Raw genomic sequence first — 22973 nt, 5'->3', positions numbered from 1 at the left:
AGAGGTAGGTATCACATGTTTGGACATATTTTAAAATAGACTTCTAACAAACCCGGTTGACCTAGTAATGCTGGTTGGTTGAGTGTGTTTATCTCAAGGTCTCAAGTTCGATTCTTTTAGTGCCAATTTCGATGAGTTAGTCCATACAGAGCTTTGTTCAGACTTAAATGGGGTCCCGCAAGTGGGTGGTGGGATTAAATCATTCGGATTAGTCGGTCTTTGAGCTGGATAATAAGTTTTTAAAAATAAAATAAAAAATAGACTACTAACAAAGAATATCCTTAAAAAGAGATAGCAGTAAAAGGATAGAGATAAGTTGGTTGTGATATATTTATCTAACATTTGGACAGTATGGAAAGTCAGAAATACTATTGATATTTTCTCATAAAGGTTATGATTGGGGTAAGGTTGCGGAGGAGACCAAAAATTCTATCTTAGGAAATGCTTAAAACCAAATCAAGAGGCTACAATTATGCAAAAAAATAAGTGGATTCTGAATCCTTTAGTTGTTTGGGTAAATCAGGCGAGGAGTAGTATATGCTTGGAAAGGTGTTTAAATTGTCCCAGCAGAACAGAAGCAGGAGAGCTTGTGTTTAGTTGCTAGCAAGGATTTTTTATCTGTCTGCGAGACTGCGAATGATGAGGTTGTCCGCGGCTTCTAGGCCAGTGCTATTTGCTTTTTGTTGTGTTTTTCACATGTGAATGCATAACAGGTTTTGATTGCAGGGCTGTATGTTGCAGCATATGTGTGCGTGCAACTTACGTTCAAAGACTCGATAGTTTACAGGATTCTGCAATTCATATCACATTTCACTACGTTCTTCGATGCAAGAGCCTAGATTTCTGTTGCTGAGTGTCCTATATCATGTGTCAAAACACAACCCGCACGAAAACCGTCTCCAATGTCATGCAGGTGGGCTCAAAGAAACCTTGACGCATTCAGCGCCTGGGTTATGAGGAACATTGTATTTTTATTTTCTTTTCACATCCAAAGTATCCCTTATGCTTTGGGTTATGATATACAAATAATTTTTTTGCCTTTCAAAAAACAAAGAAGCAAAATCTTAAACTGATCAACATGGAGGTTATCCATTGTTTGATTTCGAAAATATTAAAAACCAACATCATCACAATACTAGTGTCTTGTTTTAACCTTTAATCAGCAACGAATCGGGTTAATTTGGGCCATGATTAGAAAGGGAGAAAAAAAAATCAAAGCAATGTATAAAGTTCCAGAAACATGTCATTTACCATTCAGTTCTTTTTGGACGAGGGGAGGTTCAAAATTTAAATCCGTTGCATCAATCAAGTTATTATCTTTGAAATTTCAGACCCAAATCCGTACGGTTTGATTTGAGCTACGCTATCACCAAGTGTTCTTATCATTCATTGACTAAATGAGTATTGATACAATCAAAAAGAACAGATGAAAGCTTTCCAAACTGAAGGATGAAGCATGCATAAAGGGAATGAAAAAATATATTAAAAAGTAAAAATCTTTATACAGACACACAACGGAACATCTTACAAGTACTGACATTTAATTACAGTAACAGAGCAAGTAGCCTTCTCAGATTCAACATCAAGCTGATTGAATGAAGACCAATTACCTAGTTAGATAATAAATGATAAGAAAAATCACAACAAAGGATGCTACCAGTGAGAACATTCTTCGGCTCGATTTTGTCTCAAATACCTGAAACATCATCATACAGAAAATTAAATATTTGAACTTGAGAGGAAAAAGACACCACTCCACCCCATCAATGTGTTGTCATTCTCCCAAACAACAAAGGAAAGCAAAAATCAACAAGTATCTAAGAAAAACTAATTGGCATTGATCCTTAAGAGGGCATATATATAAGGACTACAGAAAGTAGAAGAACTATCCAATGTTGTTGATGGCGGAGGGTGCCATAATATGGAAGAAGACCAAAAATCCGTCATATAAACATGCCATTGCGGCTTATGACAGCGCCAAGGCAGACATCCCTTCACAAATTGCCTATGGGGCAGTTGTCAAAAATCTGACGTGCCATTATGACATGTGGCGCCATGGACGCCGTTTAACAGCACTGGAACAATCAAGTACATACCATTTTGAATTTGTCCATAGTTCCTGAGAGGACTCCCCTTGAAGAATCCATATCATTGCCCTACATAAATACCAACAGACAGTTAAAGCAGAAAACAAAAAAGCATAGCTATTGTGAAATACTTTTGATAATTGCAATATATTACACACCATATGATCCAGCATGCGGTTATGATTATCCACCTCCTCATGTATATCACCTGACAGCTGTTGCAAACAGACCCATTAAAACTGTTTCTAGCTGATACAGGGGAAAATTTTAGACCATCACAAAATTGCAGAGTTTAAATACATGATACATCTTCATGAAATTGAATAGAATTGCAAACATTCAAGATCTTTAAATAGTCTACAGAAAAAAGGGTTTTAGGAACCAAATAGATATTATAATTATAGTAGGCAACAAAGTAACACTACAGCTACAATAGTACAGAATAAGATCATGGGTAATTCTGATAAACATGAAAGATGTGATGCAGACATGGAGGAGTTCTGAATTCTGATAGAACCCAGGAATTTAAGCAAGCGAAGTGTATTATTGAATGTAAATGGATGAGCTCAAAGCTCTTACAATGGTGGAAAATCAGAAAAACGGTAGGTAAACCAGAGTTTAATGAACTCCAAATCCAGACCAGAGCTCCTAATCCTTTCTAACAATATTTCTGAATGCATTCCTCACTCCCTTCCCTCTCTTCTATTTCCTCTGCTACTACAATCTTATGGAAATTGTGTTAGTGAATAGGGAGGGCGACCTTGGTGTCCTATCAGGTTCATATCCAGATGGACATGGTATAATTTTTCAAAGCTCAAATGCATATAGAATTTATTATTTATTTTTACCATTCTAATAAACCAAAAACGACACAATTCCTGAAGTAAGTTATCCTTTACTTCCCAACAGAAACAATATCATATAAACAAGGCTTTAAAAAAAAATTATAAAAAAATTGTGATGACAACCAATAGTTGAAACAAAATGACGAAATATTTACAAAGCACATAAGTTATCTTTGTACAGGATAGCTAGGTGGTAGTCTATGGCATGTCAAGTAACGGTAAACTACTAAACATACTCTTTTCAGCAGATTAACCCTATCTTGCAATCCATCCATTGCTTGTTCATTATCATGCTCATCAATTTCATGGGAAGAAGCTGAGGAGTACATAGATGATGCTCTGATTCCACCCTCCTCAATACCATCAAAAAGAGCAACTCTGTTGTTTCGGGTGTCTCTGAAATAGAAAATAATAATTTATATAAAGAAAATAGTAAAATCCAATGTGGTCAGGTAATAAACACAAGGAAAATAATATTCGCTTTTCAACATTTGAACAGCTTTATACTGATCAAAGTCACAATACATCTCCATAATTGCATAAAATATCAAGATACATTAATCAGAGAGATATCTTAGGCAAAAGATACATACATTAAACATTTCTTAACAATTAACTTCTAAACAGATATCAAATAAACCTTAATGACATGGATAGACAAGGAAAAACTGAAGGATTGAATTAACACGAATAATACACTGAATGGTACAGATGATGATTTAATGACACGTACAAGGAAGTATTCATATCGATATAGAACACCTTGCCTCATATTTGTGACAAATTTGTTGCAAGAATCTACATGCATGCATGAGGATAGTTTAGTTTACTTCCTGCTCATATACTCAATGTAATTCTTTCTATTACCTATTATTGATTATTAATTACATTACCAATGAACACTAGCATGCACCTTCCCCTTTGTTTAATCCTTCTCCTTTTCTCTATTCATTTTTGTTGCCTATGACGTCAAGTAGGAAGGGGTAAAGTTGTAATCTGGACCATAGTATTTAAATACAAGTTGTATCTTGTAAACCCTAATCTTTCACCGATAATACAAAGGAAGTGAAGCTGCTCTGCAGGCAGAGACGTAGGCAAAATTGACCGAACTTTGTCACCAAACATTGCACGTTCTTTGTTAGGGTTTATCGTTTATTTAATATTTTGAAACCAGTTGTTGTTCTAACAATTTCAATTACTATTCTTCTTAACAATCAGATGATCATCAAAATTATTCTTACTCTTTGAAAGATGCCAGTGATCGTTAAAAAGTGGTTTTATCGATCAATAAGCTCGTAGATACTCTACCTATCCACAATTCACCACCTTCAACTCTTAACACACGCAAAAAATGATTCCATTCCAAAATGAAAACAAAACCTCAAAGAGAAATTCACCAATAAATCACACATATCAAAATCATCACGAGAAACAAATTCAAAACCCGTCTACTACACAGTATCCACGGATCTGAAGCAAGTATTACAATCATCAATAATTTCGTCGAATTGAATAACAACCGATAGGAACACGAATTTCCAGAATATGAAATAACATATTAATTAGAAAAGGCAATTATTAAATCAATTAATTAATCTCCTTACTAACCTTCTAGAATTCATCATATCTCACCACCACCACCAGATCACGGATTCACTCGATCGTGATTCCTAATCAAATAAAAAATTAATTAATGAATGAATAGAAAAGCGTAAGAAAATGAATCGAGAACAGATCTGAAGAAATGAAACGGAAGAAGATTCGAGAACGAACCTGTTGTTCTGTGCATAAGTAAAGGTTCTTTGGAGTGAAGGAGAGATAGAAAGAGGTTTGTTTGTTTTTATACTGGATGCGAACTAGCTTCACCAGTTTTACACTTACGGAGTTACGGTTATTGCTCATTACTGTTAATACAGAGGTAGGCCCCACTTAGTATCGGTTTATTTTATCTTCTTTTTTTTTTTTTTTTCGGTTTTAAGCCAAAATACATATATGGTAAAGAAGAAGAATTGGAGATTTTGTTCTTTTCTTAAAAGAGTGTTTTGCTTCTAATTTGGATTTTCAATAGACTGCATTGAGACAACTAAAATTGTGAAATAATTAACTTTTTTAAGGGTTTGGTACGTAATAGTGGTATTATTTATTTTTTTAACTATTTAACCTTTCTATAACACTTTTGGGCATTTGGATAAGTATCCACATTTTTTAAAATGATAAATAAATTGATTGATATTTTCTTGAACTTGAAGAAACTAAATAATTTAAGAAACTCATCAAGAAACATTAGATCAATAAAAAGTGTTCTGAATTAGACCAAAGCCAATCTAAAATAGGAGCGGATCACTACAAGGTAATCAATCCACCGCCGTGAATAATCATGGAAGCAAAAATCGTCAACTCCATGAAGCAATGGTAAAACTCTTCTTTCTTTTTTTTTAGAGGAGGGCAATGGTAAAACTTAGCAACTAAAAATACAATATGTTAAATGCAACTTATGTAAGTGAGTTGGCCTAAAAAAAACTTATATAAGTTAGTGTAGGTCATTTCCATGTGATTAGCTTCACACATTTGACATTGTAAAAAAAAAAAAAAAAAAACAATACTTCATTTGTATATGTCATCATGCATTATTTTCTATATTTTCTGTGCAATGAAAAATTGTAGTATATTAAACATGTTTGGATTTAGGTTCAAACCCGCACTATCACACTTCACAACACTTATTGCGCATGAGTTATGATGCTAGACTTTTCCAAAGAAAAACTTCCATAAAAATGTTCTTTTAAGCGCAAATTCTCACTTTTGTATATGTAACTCTTTGACCTTTTCTATCACACTTTCGGGTATTTGGATAAGTGTCTATTTTTTTTTTAATGATAAATAAATTAATCTATATTTCTTGAACTTGATGAAACTTAATTCATTTGACCGACTCAAATTAGATGAATAAAAAGTGTTCTGAATTGGACCAAGGTCAATCCAACTTAAGAGTGGATAGCTACAAGGTTATCACTCCACCGCCACAAATTATCAAGAAAGAAAAATTCGTAATCTCCAATCACTTGACCGCATGTGACAATGGTAAAACTTAGCATCTAAAAAGACAATATGTTAAATGCAACTTATGTAAGTTAGTGTAGGTAATTTTCATGTGATTAGCTTCGCACATATATGACATATGTGATTAGCTTCGCATTATTTTCATGTAATTTTTTCATATTTTCTTTTTATTATTACTATTTTCCATATATTTTTATGTAATAAAAGATTGCACGATATTTAATATGTAGGAATTTGGGTTCAAACCCGCACCATCACACTTCACAGCATTTAGACGCTAGACTCTTTCAAAGAAAAACTTCCAAAAAATTGTTCACTTTTTCTAAAATTGGCTTTCTTTTTTTACTTGTTTATAGGATTGGATCATGTTTCTTCTGACCTATACCAAGGCCATGTTAACTTGCAGATCCTCCCATTCACATAGCAACTAAATAGCATGTGAATGGTTTGTGTCACGCAATCTACCCGATGGTGAAAAACGTGTTTGAGATACTCACTCAACCTAACCTTTTTAAGTTGGGTAGTGTTAGCTTGTGCCCGGCATATGTTATCAATAAACTTTCTCTAAAAGAAACCTAAAAGAAAAAACTTTCTCTAAAATTTTGTGCATTAAAATGATTAAAAAGCTAAATATTAAATGTAATGCACATTTTCAATAAACTTTTTCTATATTTGAATCATTAACTTATCTCTTGAGGGCACAAGTTAACATTTCCCTTTTAAGTTTCCTAGTTATTCAGGTCTTGTATTTTACTATAACAATTAACAACGTTGGTCTTTCACGTGTATTTGAGTGAATTAATTACAATTTCCCTTTAGATATATGCTAGGAAATTCAACACTGCTAAAAAATTGTCGTAAACGTGACAGGCACACACCATGAACATTGAACAACTTTCTTTAATTGTAATGTTATAGAACCAGATTGCTAATTCCAAAATATAAAGATCTTTGATGAAAAGCATTGATGGCATAATCAAATTTTATTTGAGCCAGCTTGGTTTTGAACCGAATGCCACACCCAATTCCATATCCAGATCCTGGTTTACCATGCCTCTGTCCTGGATTTCCTGCAATACTCATTAGATTGAAAATGTTAAACCAAAGTACTATGATATCACTATACTTCAGCAAAATTCTAGAATTAAGATTAAGGGTTAAATAAATGATTTTATATGGAGGATATAAGGATGGCTTGGTGGGTAGTTCCATGCTATGTAGCATTGAGACAAACACGGACCTCGACACTGACACAAACACACTTTGACACTGGTAAAAATTTGAAAAAATGAATTAATTGAACATAATGGTATGTGCTAGTGTCGTGTCGGAGTTGGTTCTACAAAGATTCCATGATAATAACAATAATTATTAACAAAACTAACATTAGCCGTTTCAAAATAAAGTTATTTTAAATTTATTCAAAGTGATCACTGAATGAAACTTACCAGGAACCCTATGACTACTATTCAAGTCAGATCCACAGTCAAGGAAAAAAACACCTGTCAGTTTCTTGTTCTGCAAGAATTGAGTAAAGAACATGGTCAGCATGGCATCAATGACTGGTAGCATTGATAATATGGGAAATGACTTACATGTTTCAATATTTTCATCAATATCATAGGCCACTAGCAAAAAAAGTTGTTAGCAACTAAATTTTATTTAGAAAATTAGATTCGATTTTCTGTTTTGTTTGTTCTTGATAAGAAGATGCTTGTCTATTTTTATTATTAGTTCAATAAGGAATAATGAGTATTATATATACCAATGGGATTGCCAATTCAGTTTTAGATGCCAAATATGATTGTCCCGAACCAACTGCACCTTCACCATAGCCTCTAACACTGTTGGGACCACCAATTGCAAAAGCTTGATGTGGAGCAATAGATCCTACAATTGAACCACCACTCAACCTGCCAGATAAAATTTGAAAAGTGGTGTAGATTTATATTAAATCACTAAACCGTCCGGTCGGTCCGATCCGGTTTGTAGATGTCATAACTCTACAAACATTCTTCTCCAGTGATAAAATTCTTTAAGAACTCACCAGGAAGATAATACAGCTGGTCCAAGTTTGACTCCTTTTGAAGCAAAAAATTTAAATCTATTGAAGGTTAGCAAATTTGGTTGAAGTGGAATCCCTTGTTCCATTTGTAAACTGAACTGAAAATAATTTGGTTAATTAATTACAAGTTTGCATGGAACTTGTCCCTCTTGTATAATGATCAAGAATCAATGAAGATAACTTACGTGAGTAAAACTGTGATCATTTACATCTTCAAATTGAGTTTTTTGATTAATCACTATCATATTGTCATATGGTTCTCCACTACATGAGATTTAAAAATACATTAAGTCAAATTTATTCAAACTGGTTGCCTCAACATTTATTTATGTCAGTCCTGAATCAAATAAATTTCATCAAACCTGCAAGTTAATGGAAAACCATCTAGATCTCTGCTTATAGAACGGCCGCTGTCATTGATAAATCGAACGTGCTGCACAATTGATCGAACAAATTAATTATTTGTACGTCTAGTAAAAGTAGTCCATTCAGCAAAAACAAATAAAAAGAATATTATTTCTTTTTATAAAAAGAATATCTTTTCTATTATGGTTCATTGACACAAAAGAGGGGCAAGGCGCGAGGAAGCTGATAGAGCGTAGCAACCTTCGCCCCTGCTCTTGCATTTGGCTCAAACGTGCATGAGACTCAACAGTTAGTTGTGGGGCACAACTGGGGTGCGGGGGCGATAGCCTCTACGGTATGATTCAGGAGTGTTGTTGTAATATGGACCATAGTATTATATATATGGCTTTTGACACTGCAAACACTAATTCATTCAAGTAATAATACGGAACTACAACTGCTTTGTAGTTGCGGACATAGACATACTTGGCCGTACTGCGTAAACAAATGATCGTGTTCACTGTCTTGCAATTTATCGTTTCTATTTTTCTTTTGTTATTAATTGTTGTTCTAACAAGATGAAGTATTAATTTTGTCTTTTTACCAACCTTAAAGTATACACCGGTTGAAGTACTCCAATTAGAAGTTGAAGGCTCATTAAAATCAAATCCAATTGACAATTTTGACAACCTCAAACCTTGGCTTACAGATTGGGAAAAATTGTTCATGGGAATTCCATGGATTCTAACTTCAGGAAAAGTTAAATGCTGTGAAAGAAAAACATCATTAACATAAGTTCCTTAATTTGTTTCTTGCTTTATAATAATATTAATATTAATTTACAATAATCAAATTTGATTCAATATGTAACACAAATTAACCTGAATAGTTAGAGAGTGTTGACCAAGACATATAGGTTTAGGATACCTATAACCAATTAAGAGATTTGAATCATATAGTCCCTTGTGCCATGATACATCAAGCATGTCACTGTTACGAAATAATTCAGGATGCTTCAAACAAAGGCTACAATGAACAAAAATGAAATATTGTTGAAAAATACAATTTTTTTTTTGGGTACAATACAAGAAAATCCAATTTAATGACATTGAAAATAAAATAAAATAAAATTGTCTACCTGCCACTAGGATACCCTGTTGGAGTTTATGAGAAACATAAACATATAAGAATCAAATAATAACTAATTAATTCGACCAAAACATTCTTTGTTTAGTTTTTGGAACCATAAAGTTGTACACACCTTAGAGGGGAGGGCACATAAGAATCACATAGCTTTTGAATGAAATTAACTCCAATGTCAAATTTTGCTGCAGGGCACAAAACTCATTGTCATCAAAATTTATCTAGAGTACTAACACAGACACGATACTAACACTTACACGTAAACATAGTTAGTAATTTGAGAAAATGATTTAATTGAATGCAATCACATGTGTCGGTGTCGTGTCAGTGTTGGACGATATCAACATTGTGAGACGCCACACACGACTTTTATAAAAAAAAAATGTTGGTGCTACGGTGAAATTGATCCAAGAGAAAAACGAAAAATAAATAGGATAACATCTTATGAGCAAAATTGAATATTTTATTATGTTAGAGGAGGGAAAGTTAAATGCGAACATTTGCCAGCAAGGATGGTTTTGCGAGCTCCCATTTCTGAGGGGCACTATTCTACATTCCACAATTGTAACAATGATTGGAAAATGATGAAAGTGAAGAGAAGCATATATAGTATTGGTATTTCGGGGTGGAAATATGTAACATTTGGAAAAGGTGAAATGAACATTCCAAGCTTTCTAGCTTTCACATTCTTTGTGTGAGATATATGATAAGTTTGTCACCTATGCCTCTAAGAACAAAGAAAGGAACCTTTGAACCATTTATTATTAATCTTCAATCTTTCACCAATTAACTGCATCAAGATGATTCTTTTCTTTTTGTTCATGCTCGTACAAATTAAATACCATACCTTTAACCAATCAAATACTAATCTACATGTACCGACGTTGTAAATTCTTTTACACGCGCATCCAATCAAATCACACGAGATAAACGGTTTTAGAAATATTTTAGAAAGTAAACTGAAAAAGTGGCATCATGATATAATTTGATTGGATGCATGTGTAAAAAAAATAGTATAGAAATTAAAAATCCTAGTTTACAGTAAAAAAAAGAAGGCTTAATTGCACTTTTTGCCCCCTATCTTTCCAAAAGTTGTGATTTTGGACCCCTAACTAATTAAAATACAAAACAGCCCCCTATGTATTGGATCTTTGGCAGTTTTGGCCCCAAGGCCAATTTTGACCTGGTCTTTGCTGACGTGGCGTCAAAACTTGGCCCCCTATGTGGGTGCCACGTCAGCGAAGACAAAGTCAAAATTAGCCTTGGATGCATATTTTAAAAATTTGACCTTTGGATTGTAAGTTTATATCATATATGCAAAGTTTTACAAAAATCTAACGGTGTACAATAAAAGCGCATAAACTATTAATCTTAATGAAACTCAATAACAAAGAAAATAATTTTAGATTTGCGTAAAATTTTGCACGAAGATCTAAATGAGATAAACTTACCATCCGTTTGTCAAATTTAAAAAATATGTATCGAGTAAAATGATATTGAACGGTGTAATACTACATCAGTGTAATTTGATCTCTCTCATATATATGAATGTTCCATCAAAAAAAAATTATATATAAATGTTGTCATTAATATTGAACGGTGTAATACTACATCAGTGTAATTTGATCTCTCTCATATATATGAATGTTCCATCAAAAAAAAATTATATATAAATGTTGTCATTAAAAGAGATAAGAATTTAACCAAGCAATTGAACTCAAGTGACTAACGACTTCACCAAATAACGAACTGTTCAAGAAAACTTGAATTTGATTCTTGGATGAAATAATTTTTTGTCAGTCTTTACTTACCTCCCGACCGAACTCCAGATTACTACTAGGACGCGCTCCTTTTCTCTAAGAACCGAAGAGTTAACATAAAGAAAATGAATTTATTTGCCATATTAATAGTGTATTGAAAAAAATATAAACATGATTTTTCGTAATGTGAAAGTTATAAAATTTATAATTTAATCAAAGTCAAAATTTCATTAAAAAAATACAGTTTATAATTTACATATGTATCTAATAAAAAAAAGTGTGAAGACAAACTACACTAAAGATAATAGTTTTAGACTTTAAGACATTAGTATATAATTTTAAAGAATGTTATCCTCTTCTTCTTTTATAAATAAATTCTCTTTTATAGACAAGAAACATAAATGAATATTATCAGTAGAAATACTATTTTTGGTCAAAGAAGCTGTCGGTAGAGTTAACCGGCAGGTGGCCAAGGCAACATCAGAAAGCGACAATCTTCTCAGGTGCGGCGTTCGGCGGAAAAATAAACCAAACATAAACAACTAATCAAACAACGAATCTAGCCATCAAATTACAATATATATTAAACTAACAAATCACATAATCATGATGCAACAACTGCACACGAACTAAAAAAAAAAAACTACTTTATTAAAAAATACATTCATCATTTAAATTGATAAAACACATTGAAACCAAAATAAACTCAAGTTCATTCCTTGAAGGATAGAATACCTATAAAACATGTGAACAAAATCATAACATCCAAATTAATAGTATAAAAGTAAATATCTATAAATTTGACAAAATAGCTTTATGTTATTCTAACACCATATATTTAACTTTGTTGTCCAAGTCTTTGATTGTATCAGTAATTGGTCGAAATTGATTTGATAGTTTGATTCAAATAAATCAAACAATACTGTAATTATAAGATGACAAACAAAACAAAGTCGTATTTGAAAAATAAAAGTCACTAAAAAACACGAAAGGTAACACAAACTTTGAAAACGACTTATTTTAGATAAAATGGGAGAAAAAAGGATTCAAATTGGTTTACAAACACACAAAAAACACTATGCTATATTTTTTTTTTTACCATTTAATTAAGGATTTAATTGATATATACACTATCTATTTAAAGATATTTTACAGTGTAAACTAATCATAAATGTTCGATAGTTAAAAATAGGCTTAAGTGCATTGAAAAGTTGTGATTTTGGTCACCTAATTAAAAATAAAAAATTGCCCACTATTTTTAGAGAAATATGTTCTTATGACCCTCTAACTTAAAGAAAAATATGCTCTTTCGACCCTCTATCTTTAGCGAAATAAACTATTTTGGCCCCTTATCTTTACAAAAAGTTGCGATTATGGCCCCCTGTTTTGGGATGCATGGCGTGGTCTTAGCAGCTTTACAACGTTTTGTAAATTTAAGGGGTAAAATTGTTATTTTTTTTGTTAGGGAAGCAAAATTGCAACTTTTTAAAAGTTAAGGGAACACAAATTAGTGAGGGAAATTTAGTGAGGGAAAACATGAAATCCCTCTCTAATTCCCTCACTAAATTTTGCGACCAAAAAATTTGTGAGAAATTTTATTTTTTCCATCACTAAATTTCCTCTTTAATTTTGCTTTTCCTAGTAGTGGGGTCTCAAATACCTTTAAGCCTTAAAGATATCTGACTTTAATCATAACTATTTATAAAGTCACACCATAATATTAAGGGTCTGTTTGGTAAACCCAAAAAAAGAGCTTTTAGCTCTTAGTTTCTAGCTTATAAGCTCATTTGACAAAAAAAGCTCTGTTTGGTAACACTTTTTGACCATGAGCTTATAGATTATTTCACGAGCTTATAAGCTATTTTTCAGAAGCTATTCCAAGTAGCGTTTGAGCTTATAGCTTATAGCTTCTCACTTTTTCTTCCAATTTTACCCTTATTATTTCATTTAAATTCCATTTTTATCCATTACAATTTTTATAATAAGCTACGTAATAAAGACTACTATCCCTTTATTCCAATTTTTGTATATATATCAGCTGACCTTTTTTTTTTTGTTTTGAAAAAATATATACCTTCGTTTTTTTTTACGAAACAAAATACTATTACTCTATTAGTGTGACTTTTATTTTTTTTATTTTTTTTTTTGAGGTAAGTGTTATTTTCTTTATTCTCTATTAGTGTTACTTTATTAGTATTACTCTATTAGTGTTACCTTTTTCTTGTTTTTGAGGTAAATGTTATTTTCTTTATAAAGTGGAAACACTTAAATGATAATAAATATAAGATAAAATTTTAGTGAATAAAATTTAATTTAATTTATAATACATAGGATATATTAAATTAATAAATTAAAGTATTTTTTTAAAGAAAAATTAGTTTACAAAATTACAAATACTTAAATATTAATTGATATAATTTTTATTATGAATTAAGAATACCCTTTATGTCATTTTACATTTACCAGCTAGTTGAACCGCTATTTTTACCAAACACTTCAATTAGCTTATCAGCTAAAAGCTATCAGCTAGCTTATCAGGTAAAAGCTATCAGCTAGCTTATCAGTTATCCGCTATTTTTACCAAACAGAGCCTAATTGTGATTTGAACAATTAATTTTTTTGTGTATCATCAAACTTTTATTTAAAGTGGTTGAATTAAATTAGAGAGACAGAGAATTGACATTTTAGATTAAATATAAAATACAGTACCCAAATATGATGGAGCACAGTTATAGATAAGGTTTTTATCTTTACAGAAGATAATCATGTTTCTAATTAAGCATAATATTAACTATTGATGTGTTTTCTATCATCATAAACGTAATAAAAGAATTAATTATACATTAAAGAATAAAAAGGGCATTCATTTTGAAAAAATCTTCTTTGTTAATCTGACATTCATTGTGAAACGGATAGTAATAAGAGTTTTGATCTTTCTTTAAAAACAAGAGTTTTGTTGTTATACATACGTTTATTATAAAAGAGTAACTGCATAAAAGAAAAGAAGTTAGTATGAGAGTTTTTTTTTTTTTAAACAAGGTAACCTCGCTGGTATGCGGAAATTGATTCTTTAAAGTAAGAGAGATCATTTTAAGGAGTTGATTTTTTTAACAAATGTTTTTTTATATGCATCGACTATAGATCAGATCTTAAACTAAATGGTTAAGAGAGACAAGTATCTCCTGCTTGCATCACACTATTTTGATGATAACCTAATCCCTTGGCAATTGAAAAAACAGTCACCATTAATAAATGTCCCCTTAGAACCATACACATGTGCCTCCCATGTCTCCTATTCACATTTCTTGCAAGACACTTCCCTCACTTTTTGTCCCTTATTCCCAATGCCCCACATCCCTTATTACCTCTAAAAAACCATTCCCATCTCACTCTCCTTCCAACTTTTGTACCCTTTTTCTAGTCTACCCGTGTGCCCCAAAATTTTATTCTCTTTTAGTTTCACACACAAATATACTTACACACGCTTTCTCCCTAAATTAAACTTGATTTATGGCTTCTACAAATGGCTCTAGCCCTAGATCCTCAGGATGTCCATGTGGGGCATGCAAATTTCTCCGTAGAAAGTGTACTTCTGAATGCATATTTGCACCTTATTTTTCCTGTGAGCAAGGACCTGCAAGATTTGCAGCTATTCATAAAGTATTTGGTGCTAGCAATGTTTCCAAGATGCTACTGAATTTACCTGCTCATGATCGTCCCGATGCTGTTGCCGCAATTGCTTATGAAGCTCAAGCTCGTATTATAGATCCTGTTTATGGTTGTGTATCACATATTTTTGCTTTACAACAACAGGTACGCTTTCAAACCTATAGTTAACATTTTAACACAATAGTCACATAGAACTAAATTAATCTTTATTTTACGATCTTCTATTAATAGAGTTAAATATATTCTTTTGAAATTACAAACTCAAATTCTTATACTTGAGCTGACATACGTTAATAGAGAATTTTATTAATGAACTTTGAAAAAATAACAAGCAAATTTTTCAAAAACTTCCTATATAAAAAGGTTGCAGTTTGTAAATTATATTCTTTCATTCAGTTGTTTTCAAGGGCCAGAAATTTTTTCCACAATTTTGTTTTGCTTTTTTAGTATATATGATGTGAATGAATGTTATATAATTAATATATAACTTCTTTTTAAGGAAATTAATAGTATTTAATTTATACATACATATATGTGTTCAAATTTTGGAATCGATTGAGTCAGATTGATTTTTCATCATACTCATGTCTTGTCTTTTTCTCCCTGTTGTTGTATACATAGGTAGTAGGTTTGGCTGCTATATATTAAGAGAAATGATATTTGTACAACCACTTTTTGACAACTTTTGTGACAACTTTCTCTCTCATACTCACATTATGTTTTTACTTTCTCCCTCTATTGCTTTGATTTTTGTGCCAATATCTCCTTTTCTTTGTGAAATTATGGTTGTCCCAAAAGTTGTTTATCAAATGGTTGTTCAAATAACACAACTCATATATTAAACATCAAGATCAGCTAGCAGTCCATTAACAAATTTTAATTGATTATAAATTTACTTATGTCAATTATCGACTAGTAAGACTTTTCTTTTTAACAAGATCGACGAGTAAGAGTTGTTTGGACAAAATCGATCAGTAAGAGTTGTTTGGACAAAACCCCAAATTAAAATGCTATATTTTTTTGTGAGTGTTTAAGTTGTTGTAGTTCGAAAGTAGATCAAAGTGAAAACTCACAATTTCCTTCATACAAAAAGGTATATTTTCTATATAGATACAATTAAAGAAATCTAAATTTTTTAGTACAGTCATAATTAAAACTCACTTTTTTTTTCTTTTACAATTTTCTTTGATTAAAGCAATTCTAGACTTTTTAGTTTTACCTAAAATTCTAAGTAATTCTTGATTTATCTAATTTCAATTACTCCTTTAAATAAATAACGGTACATTGATTGGTGGATTTGCGGATGCGTAACCTTTTATATCACGTTTGCGCCGCGAACGTTGAATATATATTTTTTGTCATATTAATTGTTCATATGGGTTTTATGTTTGACTTATGGTTTTTTAATTATGCACCCCGTTTTTGTATTTTGATTAGGTAGCAAACTTGCAAGCACAACTAATGCAAGTGAAGGCACAACAAGTAATTAGTCAAAGCCTAGAGGAGACAGAGAACTTGGAGAATCAATGGTCAGGGAATGTTGTTAAACAACAATTAATCAATCCATTTTGTCCCACAAATATGAACCCTATATCTCCTAAGAGCTCCCTTGATTCAATTGATTTTAGCAGCTGCAGCATCAATGATGTAATGAGTATACAATGCCAAGCTTACTCTAATAAAAGAATGTCATATGATTTGGGTGAGCGGCAAGAAACATCTCTCGGAATGATGGGAAACTATAATTAGGCGGATTTGAATTATCTCCTGCCCTTTTCGTCCAACCTCTCATTTTCTTAATTCAACGGTTGATTGATCCATAGAGAAGAAAAAAAGTGGATGAATGGTTGAGACAACATGAGAAAATGAATATGACAAGATCCAACGGGAGTCAACACTAAAATAAAGTGGAGTTTAACCACGGTTTATTTCGTGGCTGAATTACGGAAAAAGCAATGTTTAACTGCTATTGTAATATAATTATTAGGTTTTTATATTTGTGGATTCCGAAAGAAATTACTATATTTTTGCAAACTAGCAAGTCTTTCTCTCCTTGTTTCCTCAAATTAGTACTATAGTATTGGTTACTCCTTAAATCCATCATATGTATGGAAACAAGAAAAACAAAGGCATTTATAATTGAGCAATGCTATATCTCTAGAAAAAAAACATCAAGAATTCTTCAAGAATAAAAAGCAACCAATCACAATGCACTATTTGCCACAATTCAAGGAGGTGTGGCTGAAAAATAGGAAGTTGACAAATAAATCATGCAATTAAAACTTGCCACATGTGTCTTGAAAAATTCTTGATGCTATTTTTCTAGATAAATAGCATTTTCCTTTATAATTAAGTGGTAGATAGTCCAAACACAATCTAGCCCGCTATATGCGTTGTACAAACATGAATGAATCCCTTATTTTGACTTGGTATTGCCTTTTTCAGTCAAATTTTGAAAACTATAGTGTTGAAGATCCAAACCTAAAAGGTAAAAATATACGTTGTTAATTACCGGGTTGATGTTGGTGGTGTAACGACTTATACAAGCATAAGGTATGGATTCATCCATGTTGTTTGAATATGTGTCTTGTGTTAAGGACTCACGGTGATGCTAACAAAAAAGACACATGAAAAGAGTTTGATCATCAAATATTTAAATTGTGGGTTGATCAATTGTCGGGTGAAACCATATTTAATATCATACAAATCATCTAGAAACGGGAGTGCTAACACAAAAATAATAATATTACTCAACATTTACAAATCAAAAATATATAAAATGGAGCTTCTATAATACATTCAAACAAATTTAATTTTTTTGGTACATTTGTTATTTAAACTAATAAATTAACGATGATTTTTATGAATCAAAGAACTAGTTGTCGATTTTTGTATTTTAGGAAGGGTCTTTTTATAAGAAAAAACATAATTGTATTATGATAGATAATATTTGTACAACCATTTTGTGACAATTTTTTTACAACTCTCTCATACTCATAATATGTTCTCTTTCTCTCTCTATTATTTTTTACCAACAAAAAAGAGGGAAAGTAAGTTGTCACCAAATTAAATTGTCTCAAATGGTTGTTCAAATACAGTTAAAACTCTATAAATTAATAATGTCAGGACCGGAGAAATTTATTAATTTAGAGAGTTATTAATTTATCGATAAATTAATAATTATTAATTTAAAGAGTTTTTAAGTAATTATACTGTACATACCAAACAAAAAGGCAAATTAGTCTATGCCTCTTAGAATTACGTTGCAGCGAACCTTGGGACTCAACGTAAATTAGTAACTATTGTGTTCATATGCATTGGAAATCAATAATGACTTTTGAAGTACAGTAAATGTAAACAAGAGGAACAAATGTGTTCAATGTATTCTTCATATATTTTTTCAGTTTCTATGAATTATTAATTTATGATTTTCTTGGGACCGAAAATTATAAAGGGATCTCCCGAAAAATTATTATCTTATTATTTTATCGAGTTTTTCAATTTTTTACATTGGCCCAAGTCGGGACCGGACAAATTTATTATTTTAGAGAGTTTATTAATTTACCGAGTATTAAATTAAAGAGTTTCTACTGTATCACAATTCTTTTATTATTTATAACCATTATGCTACATTTTACCGTAAAAATATCCAAAATTCACTATTATAAGTAATAAAAAAAAACTAATAAAATTAAATGTTAGGTTGCTGAATGAGTATTTAGTATAGGATCTTTTCGGGTGTGACTCAGCTATGGTGATGCATACAGGTTGTTTGATTTAGAGGGGTGTTATTTGGGATGAGTAGTGGCGATGAGTGGTTATTGATATCACTTTCAGTGGTAGTTTGCGATGAAGTCTGATTTAGGAGGTGAAGCTTATTGGGTGGTGTTGTCCTCATGGGTGTTGAAAGTAGGGCTTGGTTAGGTGTTGGATGTATGAGTTTTTTTTTTTATGGTGTTTATTTTGTATGTTCCGCCTATATACGGCGTCTTTTTGTAATCTCTGAATCACTGAATCTCTGTTCGTCTTGAACAAGGATCTGATTATTAAATAAACTTTGCTATTAAAAAAAATGTTAGGTTGCTGGAAGTATGAGGGTGTTGTAATTATTTAAGTGTTCAGTAAAGATAATAATTTTGTATAATGTAAGAGGGTTGGGGGGTGGCAAAGAAGAAGGAGGTTCAAAATTTAGTTAGAGATAGAGGTCCAAATATTTTATGAATTCAAGAAACAAAGCTTGAGATGATAGAAGATTTTATTGTTACGTTGTTAACGGCAATTTGGTGAAAGATTCTAATTGTATTTTTATTGCTCTGATTCCTAAAGTTATTTGTCCTCGGAAGTTGTCTAATTTTTGACCCATTTCATTAGTTGAATTTATGTACAACATAATGGCTAAAGTATTGACAAATAGATTAAAACTGATTATTGGTAGTGTGCTCTCAGAAACTCAATATGTCTTTGTAAAAGAAAGACAAATTTTAAATGGTATTGTTATAGCCAATGAGGTAGTGGATTACGCAGAGAGGAGGAAGAAGGAACTTATTTCGTTTAAAGTTGATTTTGAAAAGCCTTATAATTTGGTGGAGTGGGTTTACTTCTCCTGCAAGAGGAGGATGTGGCTCATGGAATGTAAATTCAGCACAGCTATGCGTCGGTTTTGGTTAATGGAAATCTTACATGAGTTTAAGTTGGGTATGGGTCTTCGTCAAGGTGACCCACTCTCAGCCTTCTTATTTCTTATTACAGCCGAAGGGTCGAATGTGATGCTTAAGGCTTCGGTAAAAGCTGGTATTTTTGGTCGAAAGTTGTCGGTCAAACAACTTCTGCCACAAATTATAAGAGCAATTGGAGTTTACTTAGTTATATCCACGCAAAAACAAGGAATATACTTCAGTATAAAATCTTATACAATACAGGTTTGTCTTCGCACATTAAGACATGAAGTTGAGAATGAGGGATGAATTAAGGAATCAAAAGTCTTTAAAGTATAGAAGCAACTTTTGATCCTTTAAATCTTGAGTGTATATTTCAAAAATATGAATTGTTACCTTAATGGATAAAAGAGAGAAACAGTCCACTCTTAGATGAAGTTCAAAAAGCAGATTGGTTGCCTATTCACTACTTTATAGCGGAAGAGGTGAGACACATTTTGGAATAAGATGAAAAAAATGTTTCATTTGAACTTGAAGATTCTTCTTGTTTTAGTATTGCATAAAGTTTTAGTGACTTTTAGATTGATGATTCTTCTCAGAGCAATCAACAATCTCATGTAACCAATATGCAAGTGATCAAGCTCCCTCATACTATATCAACAATCAATGAATACATCGTATGTTCCTCCACTCAAACTTTGACATCTTTTTACCATAAATATGTTGGTGCCCACAAAAATTTGGGACCCTATGCAATCTTACAGTTTAAACATGTTTAGGGTAACGTGTGTCCTAAGGGCACAAAATAAGAAACTACTAAACGTAAAAATTTAATCTTAAAAATTGTGCATTCAAAATTTTAAAAGCTTAAAAACGTATTTTTTCAATGCAACAATTATGTTTTAATTTTACTTTTAGATTCTTATCTTTTACCTTTAGGGTACAAGTTAGCATTTTCCTATCTATAAATATCAGTTTATAATAATATACTTTTCCTTAAAAAAAACAACTTACACGTGCAGACGTGCTTATCATATCTAGTAAATGCAAAATCATGTGTCACAAAAGCTTTCTTGTCAGAAGAACATTCAGAGAATATATATCTTCTCCAATCATGTACTCTTTCTAATTCTATATATATACTTTGTCCTCTAAAGGGATTATATTTATTTCAGATAAACAAGAGAATATAGGGTTAAAGTAATTTTCTGTTACATGGGATTTTGGGGATACATTCAGTTACTTTGGGATTCCCATGACTCAATAATATTCCAAATATTTCAGAGCAAAATCACCTGTTGTAATAGATAAAACTAGAATATCAAAGTATAATACATGTCAACAATTATAATGTTTGCTAGTTCCATGCTATAAAGCATTCACACATATATATGAGACATGGACACGGGTATTAATTTAAGAAAATAGTACTACGTACTATCATATATTGATATGAATGTAAGTGTAAACGACGGACACTGACATGTATCAGACATCGAAAACACCATTAACCTAAAGGGTTGGTGCTGCGTAATTTCTATGACCATGAACAAACCATTTTCATACATGAAATTCTATAAGAAAACCAATATTTTAAGTCTTCTATAAGAATTACACATGAATTCTACTACTTACCATGATTAAACTAATTAGCTTCAACAAAACAATAGGAAAATGAACTTCCATTCCAATTATATAATTTCAACATATATATTCTTCCTAGCTAGCTTATTTATGGCAACAGACTATAGTGCATGTGCTTCACAATATGCAGCAGCTAGCAAATCACTACTAAAAATTCTCTATTTAGAGAACGGCTTTATAGACCGATTTAGCGACGGATTTTTCAAAATTGATAAAGTTGTTTCACCAATCATTAGCACAGATTTATAAATCTGATCAACTGTATCCAAAAGCCACTGAATGTAGGTCCTCAACTTCATCAAATCCCCATGTCCTCCTGTTTGTTTCCATCTCCTCAAAGCTAGAAAATGAAGTGTTTTCTTCAATGACTCTTGAATTTTCATAATTCCTCATAGGGTCTAGATCCATGTTGAGAGTATTGTTCCCATAATATTGTGTTGTTAGGGAAATATTAGACAAGTTATTAGTAAGAAATTCTTGCCCAAGTTGGTGATTATTGGAATTTTCCACATGGAACCAAGTTTGAAGATCTTGAGGGATAGTAAGAGAATTAGATTTTTCATTAGGGTTTTCATTGGTAGATGCATTAATGTGACAATTTTGTGCTGCTTGTTCTTTGAGATAAGCCAGTTGTGTTTGTAAATTGACCACCTACAAAATCAAAATCAATTGCACTTTTTAATTGATAGTATACAAACACAAATTGACTTTGAAATTTTCAATCACAAATTATTTTTGAACCTTGTTTTTTTATTTGGTTTATGTCATGGTTTTAAACTGCAGTATGCAATATATTGCAATTTGAAATCATTATACTCATTTGAATGAAATATTTTGATAATAAAAAAATAATGAGAAGGAAATTAAGAAACCTGTTGTTGGAGGGCAAAAATATGTGAAACACATCCATAAATAGGATCTTGAAGTCTAGCTTGAGCTTCATAAGAGATTGTAACAGCGGCTTCGCAACGATCACTTACAGGGAGATGAGCAAGAAGCTTTGAGACATTGCTTGCACCAAAAACCTTATGAATGGCTGAAAAATGTGTAGCACCTTGTTCATGAGAAAAATAAGGTGCAAAAACACAACCTCTTATACATTTTCTTCTCAAAAATTTGCAGGCTCCACAAGGAGAACCAGAAGAAACAGAACCAGAACTAGCCATCTTAGTCGATTAATTAATTGGCCTTTAATTTGGGGTTTAGGTTTGTTTCTTGCTTTCTTAAGCTTTGTGCAAGTCATAATCATTTAGTATCATCTTTATATACACCAGAGGAAGAGGAAGGGTTGATTAGAATAATGAATAATCAATAACATTTGGTTCCCTTAATGGCATACAGTGTTCATTATTTTTTCTTATAAAAACACCAAGGTCATGCTAACCGGTGCATCGACCGCACAACTTCCAATACAATGCTACTATATTTGATTCTTGAGGTATTAGTTAACATTTTCCAACACACTATATCAAAATTCAAACACCTTTCACCAATGAGAGGTATCAGTTCAATGTTAAGAGTTTGATTTTGTAACATTAAAGGTGGAAGTTCAAATTTATTAGAACAATTAAGATGGTTGTCACTTTAATGAAAAAGCTCTTTTCCCAATTTTTTATTTATCTCAAAAATGAGATTCCATTCAGCATCTTATACGACAAATGAGATATCATTACCCAAATCCATTTTGTTTGATTATAATG

General features: G+C 31.7%; 5 protein-coding genes and 1 pseudogene across 6 annotated transcripts; 2 read left to right on the top strand and 4 right to left on the bottom strand.

The window, feature by feature from the left end:
• Nucleotides 1-736: 736 nt before the first annotated feature.
• On the bottom strand, nt 737-858 carry LOC146956404 (5.8S ribosomal RNA; annotated as a pseudogene; the record flags this gene model as incomplete).
• Nucleotides 859-1461: 603 nt separating this feature from the next.
• BS14A (BET1P/SFT1P-like protein 14A) lies at nt 1462-4741 on the bottom strand. Its single transcript, XM_085728741.1, has 6 exons — nt 4706-4741; nt 4541-4602; nt 3169-3328; nt 2246-2302; nt 2097-2156; nt 1462-1696 (listed from the first exon to the last, which is right to left on the bottom strand). Exons 2-6 carry the CDS (start codon nt 4555-4557, stop codon nt 1607-1609), a joined length of 384 nt encoding a protein of 127 aa, XP_085584867.1. The 5' UTR covers nt 4558-4602; nt 4706-4741; the 3' UTR covers nt 1462-1606.
• Nucleotides 4742-6641: 1900 nt separating this feature from the next.
• On the bottom strand, nt 6642-10150 carry LOC146956402 (protein SUPPRESSOR OF PPI1 LOCUS 2, chloroplastic-like). Of its 2 annotated transcripts, none has more exons than XM_085719226.1 (10): nt 10044-10150; nt 9664-9730; nt 9284-9428; nt 9011-9169; nt 8420-8490; nt 8243-8321; nt 8040-8155; nt 7758-7905; nt 7441-7510; nt 6642-7062 (listed from the first exon to the last, which is right to left on the bottom strand). In XM_085719226.1, exons 1-10 carry the CDS (start codon nt 10075-10077, stop codon nt 6905-6907), a joined length of 1047 nt encoding a protein of 348 aa, XP_085575352.1. In that variant the 5' UTR covers nt 10078-10150; the 3' UTR covers nt 6642-6904. The 2 variants fall into 2 exon arrangements, with proteins under 2 accessions (XP_085575352.1, XP_085575409.1); XM_085719283.1 differs by having other exon boundaries at nt 9284-9392.
• A 4525-nt stretch (nt 10151-14675) lies between these two features.
• LOC146956401 (LOB domain-containing protein 16-like) lies at nt 14676-17026 on the top strand. Its single transcript, XM_085728727.1, has 2 exons — nt 14676-15118; nt 16412-17026. Exons 1-2 carry the CDS (start codon nt 14816-14818, stop codon nt 16721-16723), a joined length of 615 nt encoding a protein of 204 aa, XP_085584853.1. The 5' UTR covers nt 14676-14815; the 3' UTR covers nt 16724-17026.
• Nucleotides 17027-19365: 2339 nt separating this feature from the next.
• On the top strand, nt 19366-19938 carry LOC146956400 (uncharacterized). The gene has a single exon (XM_085749323.1). It carries the CDS (start codon nt 19366-19368, stop codon nt 19936-19938), a length of 573 nt encoding a protein of 190 aa, XP_085605449.1.
• A 1357-nt stretch (nt 19939-21295) lies between these two features.
• On the bottom strand, nt 21296-22519 carry LOC146956399 (LOB domain-containing protein 29-like). Its single transcript, XM_085719121.1, has 2 exons — nt 22146-22519; nt 21296-21924 (listed from the first exon to the last, which is right to left on the bottom strand). The coding sequence occupies exons 1-2, from the start codon at nt 22437-22439 to the stop codon at nt 21529-21531; spliced, it is 690 nt and encodes a 229-aa protein (XP_085575247.1). The 5' UTR covers nt 22440-22519; the 3' UTR covers nt 21296-21528.
• Nucleotides 22520-22973: the final 454 nt, after the last annotated feature.

The sequence above is a fragment of the Medicago sativa genome, chromosome 1, assembly GCF_051527215.1.
Source record: "Medicago sativa cultivar Bolivia chromosome 1, Bolivia_mono, whole genome shotgun sequence".
Taxonomy (NCBI): domain Eukaryota; kingdom Viridiplantae; phylum Streptophyta; class Magnoliopsida; order Fabales; family Fabaceae; genus Medicago; species Medicago sativa.
Note: the sequence above shows the minus strand (reverse complement) of the source record. Positions and strands in the feature narration are given on the sequence as shown.

Bases quoted from the DNA above. Each gene is read 5' to 3' on its own strand.
- LOC146956402 (XM_085719226.1), bottom strand. From the start codon at position 10,077: ATGGGAGCTCGCAAAACCATCCTTGCTGGCAAAT. The intron at 9,429-9,663 runs GTGTGTACAACT...TGTTCATTGTAG, and splicing joins TATGTGCCCTCCCCTCTAAG to CCTTTGTTTGAAGCATCCTG. The intron at 7,511-7,757 runs GTATATATAATA...CAATTCTTGCAG, and splicing joins CTGAATTGGCAATCCCATTG to AACAAGAAACTGACAGGTGT.
- LOC146956399 (XM_085719121.1), bottom strand. From the start codon at position 22,439: ATGGCTAGTTCTGGTTCTGTTTCTTCTGGTTCTCCTTGTGGAGCCTGC. The intron at 21,925-22,145 runs GTTTCTTAATTT...TTGATTTTGTAG, and splicing joins TTTTTGCCCTCCAACAACAG to GTGGTCAATTTACAAACACA.
- LOC146956401 (XM_085728727.1), top strand. From the start codon at position 14,816: ATGGCTTCTACAAATGGCTCTAGCCCTAGATCCTCAGGATGTCCATGT. The intron at 15,119-16,411 runs GTACGCTTTCAA...TATTTTGATTAG, and splicing joins TTTTTGCTTTACAACAACAG to GTAGCAAACTTGCAAGCACA.
- LOC146956400 (XM_085749323.1), top strand. From the start codon at position 19,366: ATGGCTAAAGTATTGACAAATAGATTAAAACTGATTATTGGTAGTGTG.
- BS14A (XM_085728741.1), bottom strand. The intron at 2,303-3,168 runs GTATGTTTAGTA...TGTTTGCAACAG, and splicing joins GGGTTAATCTGCTGAAAAGA to CTGTCAGGTGATATACATGA. The intron at 1,697-2,096 runs GTATGTACTTGA...ATGATGTTTCAG, and splicing joins CTATGGACAAATTCAAAATG to GTATTTGAGACAAAATCGAG.